Source organism: Mobula hypostoma, chromosome 5 (assembly GCF_963921235.1).
Source record: "Mobula hypostoma chromosome 5, sMobHyp1.1, whole genome shotgun sequence".
In the NCBI taxonomy this organism is placed as follows: Eukaryota; Metazoa; Chordata; class Chondrichthyes; order Myliobatiformes; family Myliobatidae; genus Mobula; species Mobula hypostoma.
The window spans coordinates 191,100,409-191,120,110 of record NC_086101.1 but is presented as its reverse complement, the minus strand read 5'-3'; the positions used below and the strand labels follow the sequence as shown (position 1 = coordinate 191,120,110).

The following is a 19,702-nucleotide window of genomic DNA, read 5'->3' as shown; positions in this document are numbered from 1 at the left end:
CTGGGGTGATATACTGCGTCCAGTGCTCCCGGTGTGGCCTTCTATATATTGGTGAGACCCGATGCAATTTGGGAAACCATTTCACTGAACATCTACACTCTGTCTGCCAGAGAAAGCAGGATCTCCCAGTGGCCGCACATTTTAATTCCACGTCCCATTTCCATTCTGACATGTCTACCCACGGCCTCCTCTACTGTAAAGATGAAGCCACACTCAGGTTGGAGGAATAACACCTTATATTCCATCTGGGTAGCCTCCAACCTGATGGCATGAACATTGATTTCTCTAACTTCCGTTAATGCCCCTCCTCCCCTTCTTACCCCATCCCTTATTTATTTATTTTTTATTGCTCCCCCTGCCCTTTCTTTTCACCCTCTCTCTGTCCCTCTCACAATCATTCCTTGCCTGCTCTCCATCTTCCTCTGGGCTCTCCTCCCCCTTTTCTTTCTCCCCGGACCTCCTGTCCCATGATCCTCTCGTATCCCTTTTGCCAATCACCTGTCCAGCTCTTGGCTCCATCCCTCTCTCCTGTCTTCTCCTATGATTTGGGATCTCCCCCTCCCCCTCCCACTTTCAAATCTCTTACTAGCTCCTCCTTCAATTAGTCCTGACGAAGGGTCTCGGCCCAAAACATCGACTGTACCTCTTCCTAGAGATGCTGCCTGGCCTGCTGCATTCCACCGGCATTTTGTGTGTGCTCCCTGTGACCGTGTGGATCTCCCCCAGGGCTCTCTGCTTCCCTTCCGCAGACATGCGGGTTGGTAGGTTAATTGGGTGTTATAAATTGTTATTTGTTGTGTAGGTGTGGGGGGGGGGAACAGCTGAAGAGAATATGCATTCAGTGGAGTGGCCTTATCAGGGCTACAACCCTCCCCACCATCAAGGTCATCTTCAAAAGTTGGCGTCTCAAAAGTCAAGGACATACCGTGAGGGTTACTGAGTTGTGGGCATGCTATGTCAGTGCCAGAAACATGGTCCCAAGCACAACACTTACTGATTTAACTTCACACAAACAACACACTTCACTACATGTTTCAATGTACAAGTGACAGATAAGGCCAATCTTTATCTTTCAAACACCCCGCCATCCAGGGCAGACCTTCTTCTCGTTACTACCATCATGGAGAAGATATAGGAGCCTGAAGACTCACACTCAATGATTCAGGAACAGCCGAGAGTCGTAGAGAAGTACAGCACAGGAACGGGCCCTTTGGCCCATCTAGTCTGTGCCACACCATTTAAACTGCCTGCTCCCATCGACCTGCAACAGGACCACAAGCCTCCATACCCCAACCATCCACATACTGCACCTATCCAAACAACTCTTAAACGTTGAAATCGAGCTTGCATGTACCACTTGTGCCGGCAGCCTGTTCCACACTCACATGACCCTCTGAGTGAAGAAGTTTCCTCTCATGTTCCCCTTAAATGTTTCACCTTTCACCTTAAACCGATGACCTCTGGTTGAAGGCCCCCACCTCGGTGGAAAAAGCCTGCTTGCATTTACCCTATCTATACCCCTCTAAGGAAGTCCTGACCTCAGGTCCTTCAGACCCAGCAACAGACTTCCCCTTCACCATCAGATGTTCCTGAATGGTCTTTGAACCCATGAACACTACCTCACTCTTCCTGTTACGTCAGAATAAGAAGGTGAGGGAGGGGAAAAGGAGGACAGACTAGAAGCTGAAGCCAGATGGGTGGTGGGGGGAGGGTAAGCTAGAAGCTGGGAAGTGGTAGGTGGAAAAGTTAAAGGGCTGAAGAAGAAGGAATCTGACAGGAGAGGAGCGTGGACTATGGGTGAAAGGGAAGGAGGAGGGTTTCCAGGCAGTTGAGGAGAAGAGAAGAGCTAAGGAGAGGGCCAAAGTGGGGACTATACAATGCAAGTTAGCGATAATAGATCAGATTCTCATTCCAATTGGTGCAGATTTAGTGTAGAAATAATAATAGTGAAATTAGTGTAAATGAGTTTCAGATGGTTGGTAAAGACTCAAGGGCCTGTTCGATAGCAGACCCTGTGAAATTTTTCGATTGCTTCTCCTCATCAGAAAATTCTATCAAACACGCCATGCACTTCACAAATCCTCACTGGTTGGTCTTAATTAATTTATTTCCCTCTAGGTGAAATGTTGGATGTTTTTTCCTTTCCAGAAGAAAAAATTTGCAACAGAATAGAATGAAGCACGGGAGGCTACTAAACCTTTGGAGTTTGTTCCAGGATTCAATCAGATTACAGTTAATCTCCAGCAGAACCCGGCTCAGGGGCACTTTACGTCCCTTTAATTACTTTATGAATTTGAAGTAATCTCTTTTCCTGGAATCTGTGCTTGCTAAGCAATGGTGCTTTAGAATTGAATGTCACCCAGAACAAAGTTCTTCCAATATACCTCCTGCTTCCTCAGGAAAGTTAGAAACATGATCAAGGACCTCCCCCACCCCGGTCAGTCTGCTTTCCCCCCACTTCCAACAGGCAGGAGATACAAAAGCGTGAGAACCAGACTCCAGGGCAACTTCTATCCCACTGGTAAAGGCAAAGTCAAGGTAGTTTATTATCAAATTATCGGGCATCACCGTCGCGTAGCGGTTAGCGCAACGCTATGACAGCTTGGGGCGTCGGAGTTCAGAATCCAATTTCAGTGTCCTGTGTAAGCAGGTTTGTACGTCCCTTCCCGTAAGCATGTGGGTTTCCTCTGGGTGCTCTGGTTTCCTCCCAAAACCCAAAGATTTAGTAGGTTAATTGTCCTGTGATTAGGCTAGGGTAAAATCGGTGGTTTGCTTGGCGGTGTGGCTCGTTGCACCAGAAGGGCCTGATCCGCACTGTATAAATAAACAAACTACCTTGAGAGTCATTTTCTTGCAGGCATTCACGGGCAAATAAAGAAATGCAACAGAGTCAATGAAAAGCTCGACATAAACAAAGACTGACAAACAACCAGTCTGCAAAAGACGACAGATTGTCCAAATAAAATATGAATAAATAAATTGGAGAACAGTCTTTGACAGTGACTCTGTAAGTTGTGGAATCAGTTCAGTGTTGAGGCAATTGTATTTATCCATGTTGGTTCAGGAGCCTGATGGTTGTAAGGCAATAACTGTTCCTGAACCTGGTGGTGTGAGTCTTAAGGCTTCTGCGATGAACGTTGGCATTCCCTCCAGAAAGCCCGTTACACACCAACTGTCTGACAATCCTGGATATAACCCGGGTTAATATCCCCTCATGTTAACTTGCAGTCGCCACTTCTCTTGGTGTGACCCGGACACTTCATGACGGCGCAATCCAGAGGCTTAAGCTCTTCAAAGCTCAAAGTTAACTTATTATCTAAGTGCGTGTACAACCCTGAGATTCATTTCCTTGCAGGCGTTCACAATAAATACAAAGAAATGCAACAGAATCAACGAAAGGCCGCACACAAGATGGACAAATAACCAGTGTGCAAAAGACAACAAACTCTGCAAACACAAAAAAGAGAAAAAAAACAAAATAATAATAATAAATAAATAATAAATATGAAGAACATGAGTTGCAGAGTCCTTGAAAATGAATCCATAGGTTGTGGGAACAGTTCAGTGATAGGGTGAGTGAAGTTGGGTGAAGTTATCCCCTCTGTTTCGCCAGCTTGATGGTTGAGGGGTAATAACTGTTCCTGAACCTGGTGGTGTGGGTCCTGAGGCTCCTGTACCTCCTGACTGATGGTTGAGGGGTAATAACAGTTCCTGACCCTGGTGGTGTGGGTCCTGAGGCTTCTGTACCTCCTGCCTGATGGTTGAGGGGTAATAACAGTTCCTGAACCTGGTGGTGTGGGTCCTGAGGCTCCTGTACCTCCTGCCTGATGGTTGAGGGGTAATAACTGTTCCTGAACCTGGTGGTGTGGGTCCTGAGGCTCCTGCACCTTTTCTCTGATGGCAGCAGTGAGAAGACAGCGTGTCCTGAAACCCATGAGCTCATGCGAAGGACGTACAAACCTCGTACAGATGGCTGTGGATGGTGGGGATTCCTGACGGTGGATGCTGCTTTCCTGCGACAGCACTTTGTGCAGATGTGCCTAATGGTGGGTTGGGATTTACCTGTGATGGACTGGGCCGTATCCGCCACATTTGGTAGGCTTTTCCGTTTAAGGGCATTGGTGTTTCCCTACCAGGCCGTAAATAAGACAATCACTAACAAATAGAAGGGTCAGAGCCATCTCTATTTCCTGAGGAGACTGAGGTCCTTTAACATCTGCTGGATGTTCTACGAGTCTGTGGTGGCCAGTGCGATCATGTTTGCTGTTGTGTGCTGGGGCAGCAGGCTGAGGGTAGCAGACACCAACAGAATCAACAAACTTATTCGTAAGGCCAGTGATGTTGTGGGGATGGAACTGGACTCTCTGACGGTCTGAAAAGAGGATGCTGTCTAAGTTGCATGCCATCTTGGACAATGTCTCCCATCCACTACATAATGAACTGGGTGGGCACAGGAGTACATTCAGCCAGAGACTCATTCCACCGAGATGCAACACAGAGCGTCATAGGAAGTCATTCCTGCCTGTGGCCATCAAACTTTACAACTCTTCCCTTGGAGGGTCAGACACCCTGAGCCAATAGGCTGGTCCTGGACTTATTTCATAATTTACTGGCATAATTTACATATTACTATTTAATTATTTATGGTTTTAATACTATTTAATTATTTATGGTGCAACTGTAACGAAAACCAATTTCCCTCAGGATCAATAAAGTATGACTATGACTATGACTAAATAGTCCAAGAGTTATCAGGACTCAGAGAAACAGACCATTCGGCCCAACTGACCAAGATTCTCTTCTACGCTTGTCCCATTTGCTCACATTCAGCCGTATTCCTCCAGACTAGCGGCTCTCAGACTGAGGTCCACAGATCCTCGGTTAATGATAAGGGTCTATGGTATAGAAACGGTTGGGGACCCCTGCTCTAGGCCTTTCCCGTCTGTGCACCCTCCAAGTTGCTGTTATTGTAGCTGCCTTAACCACTTCCTCTGGCTACACCAGGTGAAAAAGCTCTCTCCCGTTTCACCTGAAACCTGTGCCCTCTAGTTCTTGCTTCCCCAACTCTGGGGGAAAAAAGATGCATGTTCACCCTAACCCTGCCCCTCATAACTTCATACATCTCTGCGAGATCACCCCTCATTCTCCTACGCTGAAGAAATAGTTCCAACCTGTTCAACCTCTCCCCATAACTCAGCCCTTCAGTGTCCTCCTAATTCTCCTCTGCAATCTCTCTTCAGCTCTTAGTGACATATTTAGTGATACTGTGTGGAATGGGCCCTCCCGGCCCTTCCAGCCACACTGCCCCAGCAAACCCTGACAACCCGATTTAACCCTAACCTAACCACGGGACAATTTACAATGGCCAATTCACCTCCCCTGTCCGTAATGGACTGTGAGAGGAAACCGGGACACCTGGGGGGAAACCCACGTGTTCCACCAGGAGGACGTACACAGAGACTCCTCACAGACGGCTCTGGGATTGAACTCTGAACTCTGAACTCCAACACCCCGAGCTGTAATAGCGTCGCGCTAACCGGTACGCTATTGTGGCGCCCCATCGTAATGGCATCTTTCTGACAGCAGGGTGACCAGAACCATTTCAAATGTAGCCTTAGCTGCGCTTTGCCAGGTTGTAACATCAAACTGCAACATAGAACACTACAGCACAGTACAGGCCCCTCAACCCACAATGTTGTGCCTAACTTTTAACCTGCTCTGAGATCAATCCAACTCTTCCCTCCTACATAGCCCTCCAGTTTTCTCTCATCCATGTGCCTGAGTAGGAGTCTCTTAAAGGTCCCTAACATATCTGCCTCTACTGCCACCCAGAGCAGGGCATTCCACACACCCACCACGCTCTGTGTAAAAAAAACTACCTCTGACATTCCTCCTATACTTTCCTCCAATCACCTTAAAATTATGGACCCTCCTATAATGGGATAAAGTCTCTAACTGTCTACTCTATCAATGCCACTTATCACCTGCACACTTCTATCAAGTCATCTCTCATCCTTCTTCACTCCAAAGAGTACAGCCCTAGCTCACTCAACCCATCCTCATAAGACATGCTCCCTAATCCAGGTAGTATCCTGGTAAATCTCTTCTGCACCCTCTCTGAAGCTTCCACATCCTTCCTGCGAGGTGACCAGAGACCCAAGTGTGGTCTAACTAGGGTTTTGTAGTGCTGCAGTACTACCTCACCAGGATTCAGGAGGGATCTCTTTGCCCAGGCACTGAAGAGACCGATTGAGACGATGCCATACATCTCTGTGATACTGTGAAACGGTTTGTAAACACTTCAGGTGCCCACAAAAGACTTTAGCAAGTTTCTACAGATGATTCATTGATCGTGTGAGGCTTTTTCCCAGGGCTGAAATGGCTAGCACAAGAGGGCACAGTTTTGAGGTGCTTGGAAGCAGGTACAGAGGAGATGTCGGGGGTAAGTTTTTTTTTACGCAGAGTGGTGAGTGCGTGGAATGGGCTGCCGGTGACAGTGGTGAAGGCAGATACAATGGGGTCTTTTCAGAGACTCCTGGGTAGGTACATAGAGCTTAGAAAAATAGAGGGCTATGGGTAACCTTGGGTAATTTCTAAGGTAAGGACATGTTCAGCACAGCTTTGTGGGCCGAAGGGCCTGTATTGTGCTGTAGGTTTTCTATGTTTCTACGAATCACCACCTGGTATGGAAGGGCCACTGCGCAGGATTGGAAAAGGTTGCAGAGGGCTGCAAACTCAGCCAGTTACATCGTGGAAACTAGCCTCCCCAGCATCAAGGCCATCTTTCAAAAGGAGATGCCTCAAAATCATTAAGGACCCCCATCACCCAGGACACCACCTCTTCTCATTGCTGCCATCAGGGGCGAGGTGACATACACTCAAAGTTTTAGGAACAGCTTCTTCCCCTCTGCCATCAATGGGCAAAGAATCCATGAATACTATCTCACTATTTTTGCTCTCTTTTTGAACTACTTATTTAATTTATGTTTGTATACATTTCTTATTGTAATTTATAGTATTTTTACTTCATGCATTGCACTGAACTGCTGCTGCAAGACAACAAATTACATGGCATACTGTATGTCCCTAAAACCATAAGTCACATGAGCAGAATTAGGCCATTTGGCCCATCAAGTTTGGGCTGCCATTCCACCTAACCTAATTTATTATCCCTCTCAACCCCATTCTCCTGCCTTCTCCCCTTAACCTTTATGTATTGACCAATCAAGAACCTATCAACCTCCGCTTTAAATATACTCAATGACTTGGCCTTCACAGCAGTCTGTGGCAATGGATTCCACAGATTCACTACTCTCTGGCTAAAGAAATTCCTCCTCATCTCTGTTCCCAAATGGCCAACCCTCTATTCTGATGCTGTGCCCTCTGATCCTGGACTCCCCCTCTACAGGAAACGTCCTCTCCATGTCCACTCCATTTAGGCCTTTCAATATTCGATAGGTTTCAATGAGATCCCCCCATCATTCTTCTAAATTCTAGTGAGTACAGGCCTAGAGCCATCAAACACGCCTCACACATTAACCCTTTCATTACTATGTCAGTGACAGTAAACCTGTCTGATTCTGAGCCGATTGGAAAAGCGGTGTTGATGGGCAGATGGAAGTGTGATGTGAAATAAAGAGTAGAGACAATAAGCACTGGCAGCCACTGCTGTAGGTATGACAATACTCAGTGTCAGGTGAGAGGTGCATGAGGGCTTTGAATTGAGGGTGAGAAGGCACATTATCAGCTTGACAGTGTTGTGATGTCAGACAGCTGATGTGTCTGGAGATTGAGTGGAGGTGAGAACTCACTCAAGTCAGTCCGGCTCCAAGTTGTGGGGCCTTCCCTCCCACAATCAATTCCCCAAGTGAGTTTTGGTTCGAGGTTGACGGATCTGGCCTCCCACAATCGATTCCCCAAGCTCTGGCTCCGCCAGTACACAGATCTTTTATGGTTGGGGGGAGACAGAGAGAGAGATAGAAAATGGAGAGGTGACAGAGCGAGAGGGAGAACGAGACAGAGTGGAGATGGGGGGGGAATGGGGGTTTGGGGAGGTGGTGATAGGAGTCTCCCTCTTTCACACACACAATGAGAGGAGAGAGAGAAGTACTGCCACGCACATGTTGTGACGCTGGGAAGCAGCCTGAACTAGGCCTCGGGGACGAGAAGTGTTCTCTCAGGAGGATGAGAGAGATCAGCCGTTAAATTAAGAATGTGGGCGCTCCCGTACCGACACTGTGTTTTGCCCTGCCACCAGTATCTGTCATCTAACTGAAAGGTGAGAGGGAGGAGTTTGAGAGGGTATCGGAAGGGAATGTTTTTCACGTGGAGAGCCTGAAATCAGCTGTAAAGAGGAATGATGAGGCAGATACAGGATACAGGCATCTAGACAAGCAGCTGAATAAGGTTGAGTGAGCTACAGCTTTTCCCTTTGGAGCAAAGGCAGATGAGAGGTGACGATAGAGGTGTACAAGATGATAAGAGGCATAGACCAAGTGGGCAGCCAGAAACTTTTTCCCAGAGTGAAAATGGCTCATATCAGGGACATAATTTTAAGGTGATTGGAGATGGTAGAGGCAGATACATTAGGGATATTCACAAGACTCTTAGATAGGCATATGATGACAGAAACATTGAGGGTTATGTCTGAAGGAAGGGTTGGATTGGAGTAGGTTAGAGGGTCAGCACAACATTGTGGGCCGAAGGGTCTGTACTGTGCTGTCGTGTTCCACGGTCTGTAAATAAACAAGGCATATTTCCTATTGTCAAACAAGAGAGAATCTACAGATGCTGGAAATGCAAGCAACACACACAAAATGCTGGAGGAAATCAGCAGGCCAGGCAGCATCTGTGGAAAAGAGTAGTCAGCATTTCAGTCTGAAATGTTGACTGTTCACTCTTTTCAAGAGATGCTGCCGGGCCTGCTGAGTTCCTCTAGCATTTTGTGTGCGGTGCTCGTATTTCAGAATGTCTCCATCTTTAATGTGGGTAAGAGAGATCAGCGGACGATGGTCAGCGTGGAGCACTTCTGGACTGTACAATGCATAACTCTTTACACATAACACCATTGAGCGCATCTACGTGAAAGCAGGTGCAGGAGCCTCAGCCTCAGGACACCAGCCAGCAATCAGGAACAGTTATAAGACCACAAGACATCGGAGCAGAATCAGGCCATTCAGCCCATCGAGTCTGCTCCGCCATTCAATCATGGCTGATCCTTTTTTCAGTTATCACCCTTCAACCATCAGGCTCTTGAACCAGAGGGGATAACTTCACTTGTCCCATCACCGAATTGTTCCCACAACACATGGACTCATCTTCAAAGACTCTTCATCTGATGTTCTTAATATTTTAATGCTTATTTATTTATGATTATTTCTTTATTGTTGTATTCGCAGAGTTTGTTGCCTTTTGCACAGTGGTTGAATGCCCAAGTTGGCGTGGTCTTTCAATGATCCTGTTATGGTTATTATTCTGTAGATTTATTGAGTATGCCTGCAAGAAGATGAATTGCAGGGTTGTATAAGGTGACATACATTGGACTTCGGCCATGTTCCACCATGATACAACACTTGGTGGCACGGGAGGTCGTTCCTGCCTGTGGCCATCGAACGTGCAGCTCCTCCCGTGGAGGGTCAGACACCCTGAGCCAATAGACTGGACCTGGACTTATTTTCCATCTGCATAGTTTTGCATTTTGTTGTTTGATTGTTGGGGTTTTTTGCATTGCTATATTTACGCTCTATTCTTGGTTGGTGCGGCTGCAACGAAACCAAATTTCCCTCGGGATTAATAAAGTATATCTATCTATCTATCTATCTATACATGTAATTTGATAATAAATTTACTTTGAACTCTGAATCACTGGGTTGCTCTCTCCACACTCATGAATGTGTGACTAAGCATAACTCAAACACACACTATAATGGGGGGTTTCCCAACCTGGGATCCACGGACCCCTCAGTTAATGGTAGGGGTCCATGGCATGAAAAGTTTGGAAACCGCTAGTCTATAAGTTCATTGATGAAACCACCGTTGTTGGTGAAATCTCTGCAGGTGATGGGGAGGTGGACAAGGTGAGCAGCTCTAAGTTCCTGGGCATCCTGGACCCAACACACTGATACAATCTCGAAGGAGGTACTCCAGTGGATTTGGTTGAATAGGAGTTTCAGGAGATGTGGTATGCCACCAGAGACTCTTGCAAACTTTGACAGATGAAGGGTGGGGAGCATTCTGACTGGTGGCATCACCGGCTGGTATGGAGGGACCATTGCGAAGGGCTGAAGTCTCAGCCAGCTCCATTATGGGCACAAGCCTCCTCACCATCGAGGACACCTTCAAAAGGTGGTGCCTCGAGGTGCATCCATCATTAACCCGCTGGGACATGCCTTCTTCTCATTACCAGCATCAGGGAGGGGGTATAGGAGCTTGAAGACCCAGACTCAATAGTTCAGGAACTGCTTCCTCCCCTCCAACATCAGATTATGAACCCATACTAATACCTTATATTCCTATTTTTGTACCCTTTATTTATTTTGTAACTTATAGTTAATTTTCTGTCTTTGCACTGTACTGCTGCTGTAAAACAAGACATTTTGTGTTCCCATAAGGCAGAGAAAAAAAACCTGATCCTAATTCTGAATCTGCCCGCGATGCTGCTATAGGCTTCTCGCTGCACCTGTGCCTACGGTGACAATAAGTTCCACTTTTGATAACAGTTTACATGTGCTGAGGTTGCTGCCTCCTTCAGCCCCTTTCAGGCAGCAAGTTCCAAACAAAATGACCCGCTCTGCTGATCCTGCCCTGCTGACAGGCCCTCAGATCTTCAATTAGCTCTCCTCTCAGCCTTCTCTGTTCCAACGGAAAATCCCAGGATTGCCAGATTTAGAAGTTCCAGTTCAACCACCAAACGGGCAACATTCCTCTGAACCAAGGTGTACAACACAGTGCATATAATTCACACATAACACGTGGAGTAATACTACCACTAGTAAATTAATAAAACAATAAGGTGCTTTTGGGACCTGTTAGAAAGTAAACAGTATAACATTATTGGCGCTTCGTACGTGATGAAACCCGGGTGGAGGCAGGGCGTTCAGTAGTCTCACAGCCTGGGGGAAAGAAGCTGTTTCCTGACCTAACAGTCCTTGTTCTAATGCTGCAGTATCTCCTGCCTGATGGTAGGGAGGGTCAAAGAGATTGCTGGATGGATGGGAGGGATCATTGACAATGCTAAGGGCCCCGCACACACAGCGCTCCTGATAAATATCTCTAATGGGCAGAAGAGGAACCCCAGCTGTCCTTTGCAGGGTCTCGCGATCAGATGCCTTGCTATTCCCCATACCAGACGGTGATGCAGGCCGTCAGCACCCTCTCAGTGGTGCTCCTGTACAAAGTTGGTTAAAATGGGTCAGGGGAGCCTTGCTAAAAGGGACCTGTGCGGAAACGGTTCCGCCCAGAGGGTGGTTCGTACATGAAAGAAATTGTGAGAGGGAACTGGAGGCAGGGAACAATCACAAAGCTTAAAGGCATGGAGATAGGCCCATAGGCCAAAGGTAGCAGTGGGGCTGGATTCGATGGTTACATGGGCAAGTTGTGCTGAGGGACCTGTTTGTGCTGTATCTAGCATCCTTCCTCAGACAAGAGGAAATCTGCTGAGAAAATCACAGACAAGAGGAAATCTACAGACGCCAGAAATCCAAAGCAACACTCACAAAACCCTGGAGGAACTCAGCAGCATCTGCGGAAAAGAGTAAACAGTCGACATTTCAGGCCGAGACCCTTCATCAGGACCGAGAGGGGAGGTGCAGGAATGAAAAGGTGAGGGGAGGGTACAAAGGCCAGCCAGAGGGTAATAGTGAAGGCAGGCAGGTGGGTGGGAAAGGTGAAGGGCTGGAGAAGCGAGTTTCTGATAATAAGAGGAGAGTGGGCCACAGCAGAAAGGGAAGAAGGAGGGGATCAGGGAGAGAGGAAGTGAAAGGTCAGAGTGGGGAACAGAGAAAAGGGCGAGGGGGAATTTGTTCACCGGAAGGAGAAATTGATTTTTATGCCATTAGGTTGGAGGCTACCCTCCTGTACCCTCCAACCCTACTGCAGAGGTCAGTGTAATGCTTTACAGTGCCAGTAATTAGAAAATTGGGTTTCAATTCCTACTGCGGTCTGTAAGGAGTTTGTAAGTTCTCTTTGTTACTGCAAGGGTTTTCTCCAGGTGCTCTGGTTTCCTCCCACATTTCAGAGACATACAGGTTAGGGTGAGTAGGTTGTGGGCACGCTATGTTGGCACCAGAAGCGTGGCGACACTTGCGGGCCGCCCTCGGACTGGGTTGGGCATTGACGCAACGGATGCACCCCCTGCCTGTTCCAATGTTTCGATGTACATGTGGCAAGTATATCTAAGATCATATAAAGGAGATGTGGAGAATGGCCTACACAGCAGTGAGGGGATCAGAGCCCTAGACCATGGCAACAGGACCTTCGGCCTAACTCATCCGGGGTGGGGGGGGCGGTGGCAGGGAGCAATGATTTCAGGGGGAATTCTGGCTGAACTGTAGTGTAGTGGTTAGCCTAACACTTCACAGCACCGACTGAAAGACCGGGGTTCAATTCCTGTTGCTGCCTCTAAGGAGTTTGTACGTTCTCCCCGTGACCGCGTGAGTTTTCAGTTTCCTCCCACAGGCCGAAGGAGTACCGGTTTGGGTTAGTGAGTCGTAGGCACGGCGTGTTGGCGCCAGTGCTCAGCTTCCTTTGCCATGAGTGTTATCATTCCAGTGGCCTTCCTGACTGTCTGCTGCACCTGTGTGACCGCTTCACAAGGAAACCAGGTCTCGGTGCACCTCCCCCAGCCCAATCCATCACCAGTCAGATAATAATCTGTCCTTCGAATTTTAAAACCTTCAACCATTAGATAAATTCCATCGCCTGTTTACACTGCAGACTTCAGTGTGGGTGAACCAGCTTTTGTCTTTTGCAGGCCATGCGCACCATTTGTTCTTACTGGATTTCATCTGTCTTCACCTTTGTTCAAAGTTCAAAGCAAATTCATTATCAGAATATGTATATGTCATCATATACAACACTGAAGTTTGTTTTCTTTCACAGTACAACAAAGTAGTACAATAGAATCAGTGAAAAACTACACACAGAGGGGGACAAACAACCAATGTGCAAAATAAGACAAACTGGGCAAATAGAAAAGTGAAGAAGTAGCATTGAGAACAGGAGTTCTGGAATCCTTCAGAGTGAGCCTCTGGGCTGTGGATCAGCTGAGCTGGGTGAAGCTGCCCACATGGTTTCAGGAACCTGATGGCCGAGGGGTAATAACTGTTCCTAAACCTGGCGGTGTGGGTCCTGAGGCTCCTGTACCTCCTGCCTGATGGCCGAGGGGTAATAACAGTTCCTGAACCTGGTGGTGTGGGTCGTGAAGCTCCTGTACCTCCTGCCTGATGGTTGAGGGGTAATAACTGTTCCTGAACCTGGTGGTGTGGGTCCTGAGACTCCTGTACCTCCCTCCCAATGGCAGCAGCCAGAAGAGGGCATGGCCCCCAAGGAGGACGTCGCTGTCTTGCAGCAGTGCTCCTCTGGAGGGATTCCATTCAGATTCCCACCTCAGCGTCTAGCTGGGCCATCGTTAACGTCGCTGCAGAACAGATCTGCAGTGCTCTGGCTGAGATCCAATCAACCCTCTGGCCACTCAAGGTCACTTCCTTCTTTTTTATTTGAATTTCAACTCCTTGGAGATGAAGGCCTCTGCTCCTTTAACTATTCAGTGACTCCAGGTGCCGGGTTCGATCCTGACGTCTCAGCGTGGAATTTTCAGAACCAGAATCCACTGACGTACATCATGAACTGTGCTGCGTTTCAGCATCAGTGCAGTGAAATACATAAAACAAACTATAATAAGAAATATAAACAAAAAATAAATCAGTAGTGTAAAAAGACAGCAAAAATAGTGAGCAGGTCTGATGGGGAGGGGAAGAAAGTGCTCCCAAAGTGTTGAGCATGGGTCATGCTCTGGCTGTGACACTGTGCGGCCTGGAGTTTGGGATCCTATCACTGGCGACTCCTGGGGTCGGTACCGAAAATCGATGCCCAAAGGTCGATCAGAAGCCTGGAATTCAAGGCCTGGTGGCCAGAGCCCTGAGTCTGTGAGTCCACTGCGGCAGTCAGAGGCCCGATATCTGTGAGCCTACTAATCTAATGGGGACAGGAGGCCTAACTTGGAGTTGTAGGCCTGTCTGTGTGTTAGGGTGGGTGGGCCTACTAATCTAATGGGGACAGGAGGCCTAACTTGGAGTTGCAGGCCTGCCTGTGTGTTAGGGTGGGTGGGTGTGAGGGAGAAAAGGATATTGTTTGTCTGTTGTTGTTCTGCAGAACATTGTGCTTATGTTATGTTAGAGTCGGAATGTGTGGTGACACTGCGGGCTGCCCCCAGCACTTCCTAGGTTGAGTTGGTCGTTAACACAAATGATGCATTTCACTGTACAGTATGTTTCAAAGTGCACATGATAAATAAATGAATCTGCATCCAAATCAGAATCCCTATCTGAATCTGAGTTTGAGTGAGAATCGGATTTATTAACTCAGAGCCAGAGGGAGTGAGTCTCTTCAAGATGGCGCCGGGCTGTGCTCACCGTCGAGATCATGGCTCAGACCTCGTTGTGTTTGAAGTTCAGGGAAGGAGAGGCGTTAGGGGTTGTGCCTCTGCTCCATGTTTGAAGAGGTAGTGAGTTCGAATCCCATTCCGGAGTCTGAACCCAGAAACTCTACATTGACAAACCCAGCGCAGGGCTGGGCGGTTCCACTGAACCATTGCTACAGCCCCACTCTCCGATGGAAGCAAGTGATAAGATCTCCCAACCGCCGGCTTTCCCTCAAAGAAAAATGGACAACTTATCTCCAGTGTCCTGGTTGACACTTTTATCTCAACTGACACACAAGAACGGGTTATCTCAGCTATATCTGCTTGCAGTTCGTTGGAGGCTGTGTTTGCCTCATTTCCTCTCTGATAACTGTGATTACACTTCGAAAAGTTTAAAAATTTAAAAAAAATCCTCCAAATGAGAGGGAGAGGGAGAGAGGGAGAGGGGGAGAGGGGGAGGGAGGGAGAGAAAGAGGGGGAGAGAGAGAGAGAGAGAGAGAGAGAGAGAGAGAGAAGGAAAACATTTTCACTTGGAGAGTTTATGAGTGTTTTGGAATTTTCTTCCTCAAAAGGATAGTGGATGCAAAGACTGTGAGTCATTTTTCTGGCAGAGACAGAAGAATTCTTGATAGAGAGGATGTTGAAAGGCCACCAGGAGGTAGACAAGAATACAAAGTCAAGGTCACAATGACCAAACTGACCATGATCTTATACATATACTCCCTTATGTGTTTGGGTGACAGAATGTATGTATTTATGTAGGTCGCTTTTTATTTATTAGACATACAATGCAGAACAGGCCCTTCTGGCCTGCTGAGCCACGCCACCCAGCAATCCCTGATATAACCTTAGCCTGATCCTGGGACATTTACAAAGACCAAGTAACCTACTAATTGGTATGTAGTGTATGTCTTTAGTTTGTGCACGGAATCTGGAGCACCCGGAGGGAACGTACATGGGGAGAATTCTAGCTGACGCTGGAATTGAACTCCAAACTCTGGAACAGCCTCAACTGCAATAGTGTTGCTCTAACCCCTACACCATTCCTCTGTTTCTCATTTGATGCTTTATTTTCTCTATTAAAGGTACCAGGTATGCACTCTGTTGAAGTGAATTGCCACCAAAACTTCCCAGCACCGTCTGTGGGCCTGACCTTGGTGACCACCCACCCACAGCTGTCTGAACATGGGGGGATCTGTCTCATTCACTGTCCAGATTCCATGCTCGGGCAGCCAGATCCCAGTGCTAAGGGGAATCCTCTGAAGAAGCAACTGAGACACCTTTGACAGCTGACACATTGGGGTTGGAGAACAGCACCTTTTGACAGCTGGCAAAGCGGGAAATGGGGAGAACAGCACCGGACATCTTTGATAGCGGGCAGAGCAGGGGATGGGCAGGAAATACCTGAGACATCCTTGACATGTTTGACAGCTGACAAAGCAGGAAATGGGAAGAACAGCACCTCAGATATCCTTGACACCTTTGACAGATGGTACAGTGGGGGATGGCGAGGACAGCACCGGAAATCTTTGACAGCTGGCAGAGCAGGGGATGGGCAGGAAATACCTGAGACATACTTGATATGTTTAACAGCTGGCAAAACAGGCGATGGGGAGGACAGCACCAGAGACATCTTTGACATGTTTGACAGCTGACAAATCAGGGTATAAGGATGACAGCACCTGGGACATCTTTGACGTGTTTGACAGCTGACAGCAGGGTATGGGTCGGACAGTCAGCTGTAAAACCTATCAGTGATTTTAATGAGGTTTCTGACATTTGGGAAATATTTAACAACAATTAGTAGTGAAACACAGGCCCTTCAGCCCAACCATGGTGCCCACCCAGCTAGTCCCAATTTCCGGCATTTAACCCATATCCCCCTAAGCCTGGTCTCTCCATGTACCTGTTTTTAAATGATATTATTGTACCTGTCTCAACCAAATGCTCTGGCAGCTCGTTCCACACACTCACCACCCTTTGCATGGAAGGAACCCACCTCCCAGGGCCCTTTTAAAACTTTCCCCTCTCACCCTATATCTATGTACGCTGGTTTTTGTCTCCCCTACCCTGTTCCCATTAACCTTCTCTATCACTCACAATTTTAAACATGAGTCATCCCTCATTCTCCTACGTTCCAAGGAATAAAGACCCAGCCTGGGTAACTTCTCCCTATAGCCCAGTCCTGGCGACACTGCTGTAAATCTTTCCAGCACTCTTTCCAGTTTGACAGCATCTTTACCCGACAACCATCAGGCTCCTGAACCAGCCAACACCGGAATTATTCCACAACCTATGGACTCACTTTCAAGTCAATGCAACTGATATCCTCAATATTATTTATTTACTTTTCTTTCGTATTTGCACTTTTTTTTATTGCACATTGGTTCTTTCTTCAACCTTTGTGTGCAGTTTTTCATTGATTCTGTTGTATTTGTTTGTTCTACTGTGAATGCCCACAAAAATATCAATCTGACGGTCGTATACTGTGACATGTAAGTGTCTATTTATTTTACATTTTTATAATTAGAGATACAGCAGGGTAACAGGCCCTTCCATCCCAATGAGTCACGTGACCAATTAACCTACTAAAACGCAAGTCCTTCAAACGTGGAAGGAAACAGGATCACCCAGAGAAAACCCATGAGTTCACAGGGAGAAGATACAAACTCCTTACAGACTGCAGCGGGAATCGAACCCGGGTCACTGGCACTTCAATAGTGTCACGCTACCATGCCACCCCTGAACTATTTATTAATGCGCCATACTTTGGTGATAAATTTACTTTGACCTGTAAGAGGGTGACCAAAGCTGTCCACAGTCCTCCAGGTACACCCTTTAACCTGACTCTGCCAGGTGAGGGTTTAATCACGCCAACACCGCAGACCAGCCAACGTGCATTTCCGTCCTGCTCTTCCCATGTCTAACAGGTTGTCTCAGCCTGTGGCCAACCCAGGAATCAACTACATGTGAAACAGTGGGCAGCACTGCAACCCTCTGCCACGTTACAAGACTGGCAAATACCTCCAGTCACAGAACTTGCCCGCTACTCAAGAGCGATGCCAACCACCAGCACAGGGGACCATTCAAAGCCACCTACCTTGAACACCTCAGAGAAGAATCCAGATCCGATCTTCTCGCAGTAGAAGTCGTCAATCCTGGCCAGGGTGGAGACAGCACTACGGAGGGCCCTGTACGACGAGGGGCGGAGGCAATTGCACCCGGACATCGAGCCCGACGCGGGAGCCGAGTGAGGTCCACAGTCAGGTACCAGGACGTCACTGGACAAGTCCAATCGGAGGGCTGGCTCCCGCGACATTTTCCGCAAAGGTGAACCCCCTCCCACCCAAACTCAATCCAACCACGATTTACATCTTCCTCTGGCTGTCGACAGGGTGGTGGGAGGGAAAAGGGGCGTTCCCGTAAGCTTAGAGAAGAGTCTTCACACCATCAAGCCAGAGATTAGATCCACTCTGGGCATCCTCCGTATCAGCAGGGCCATTCACAGGCGACAGAAGACAGGCAGCAGATAATTATCCAGGACTGGCCTGGATTGGTTTACAAATCATTTAGTTACCCAATAACAGATAATAATCCATCAGTCAATCAACAATCCACCACTGGTTAATTGATAATCCAATTCTGATCAATCTGTGGCCCAGCAATGGTTCATCAATAATCCAATATTGATAAATCAGTAAAACGATGGTCCATTCATCAATAACCTGGTCGTGATCAATACATAATCCAATAATGGTGAATTGGTAAGATTGTATCAAGCGAAAGTCCAGTCAATCTTCAAGCCCTCAAACTGAAGAGCAGTAGATGTCCTGAACTTGGATCAATAAACACCTCTCACCAGGGAGAAGGCCAAGAGAGTTCACTGTCCATGGACTCGCATCCTCTGGGCACAGTCTGGGCAACGCAAAGCAATGCTGGCGCCCGGGACTGGCACTGTTAGGGAAGGACCCCGCCCTTCAACGTGGTAGAGAAACAGAGCGATCAAAACAGACTCCGGGTCCAACCCAGTCCCCCGCTCGGGTCCCAATACCACTCAGCCTACTCCTGATTAAACTGCTCCTGGTCTGATCCCGCCCTGCCTGCTCCTGACTCCTGGTTTTCTCAGCTGCCTTCCGATTTGATCCTGGTCCACCTGCTCCTAACTCCTGGTCTGATCCGAGTTTAACTGCTCCTGGTTTGATCCCAAATTAACTGTTCCCTATTCCTAGCCCGAACCGAGTGTCCTCTGCCGGCTCATGGTCTGATCTCAATCTATCCCATCATGATTCCTGGTCTGATCCCTGTTTAACTGCTCCCCATTCCTGACTGTCTCCTCCTTATTCCCTATGTAATCCCAGTCTATCTGCTCCTGGTCTGATCCCAGTTTCCCCTACTGGCTCTTGATCCATTCCCGGTGTATGTTCCTGATCCGATCTCGGTCTGTCTCCTCTGTTCCTGGTCTAATTCCAGTTTATTTACTCCTGTTCTGATCCCAGTTTCCCCTGATCCCAGTCTATCCAGTCCTGGTCTGATCCAGGTCTAGCGGCTCCCGATCTGATCCCGGTCTTATTCCTGGCCTGATCCCGGTTTAACTGCTCCCCGGCTCCCGGTCCGATCCCGGTTTATCCGCCCGGGCTCTGCCGCCAGTATCTCCGCAGCCCGCTTTGCTCCAGCTCCGGACGGGTCAGGCCTCCCGCTGTCGTCCCCACCCTCTCCTCCCGGGCTCCGCCTGCAGCGCCACCCGCTCTCGGGATCACGGAGCTGCCGCCCTGCGCACGCCGAAGGGCTCCCGTTCCTTATGTGGAGCGGCGAGGGCGGAGAGGCTGCAGCGGGGCGGCGCTCCCGTCTCCGCCCGCCCCGCCGCCGCCGCCGCCCGCAGGCACCGGGCGCCGCCTGCGGGTCGCTGCTGAGCCCAGCAGCTTGTTACCTCTCCCCCCCGTCAGGACAAAGCTAAGTCAGTGAGGGGCGCAGGCTCTCTCCCCCATCGGGGATCCGCTCCTTTCCTGTGCCGGGTTCCCGGTCGGTCGGCTGCAGCACTGTCCGCCGAGAGACCGAATCACCGAG

General features: G+C 48.3%; 1 protein-coding gene across 1 annotated transcript in view; it reads right to left on the bottom strand.

Moving 5' to 3' along the window:
* The window catches only part of LOC134347244 (dual specificity testis-specific protein kinase 2-like), a 135,229-nt gene extending 115,809 nt beyond the window's left edge, over positions 1-19,420 (bottom strand). The window contains exon 1 of the mRNA XM_063049591.1: positions 17,739-19,420. Within this exon, the coding sequence (XP_062905661.1) occupies positions 17,739-17,957 (219 nt within the window). The 5' untranslated portion in view covers positions 17,958-19,420. The remainder of the gene's footprint in view (positions 1-17,738) is intronic.
* Between the last annotated feature and the right edge of the window lie 282 nt (positions 19,421-19,702).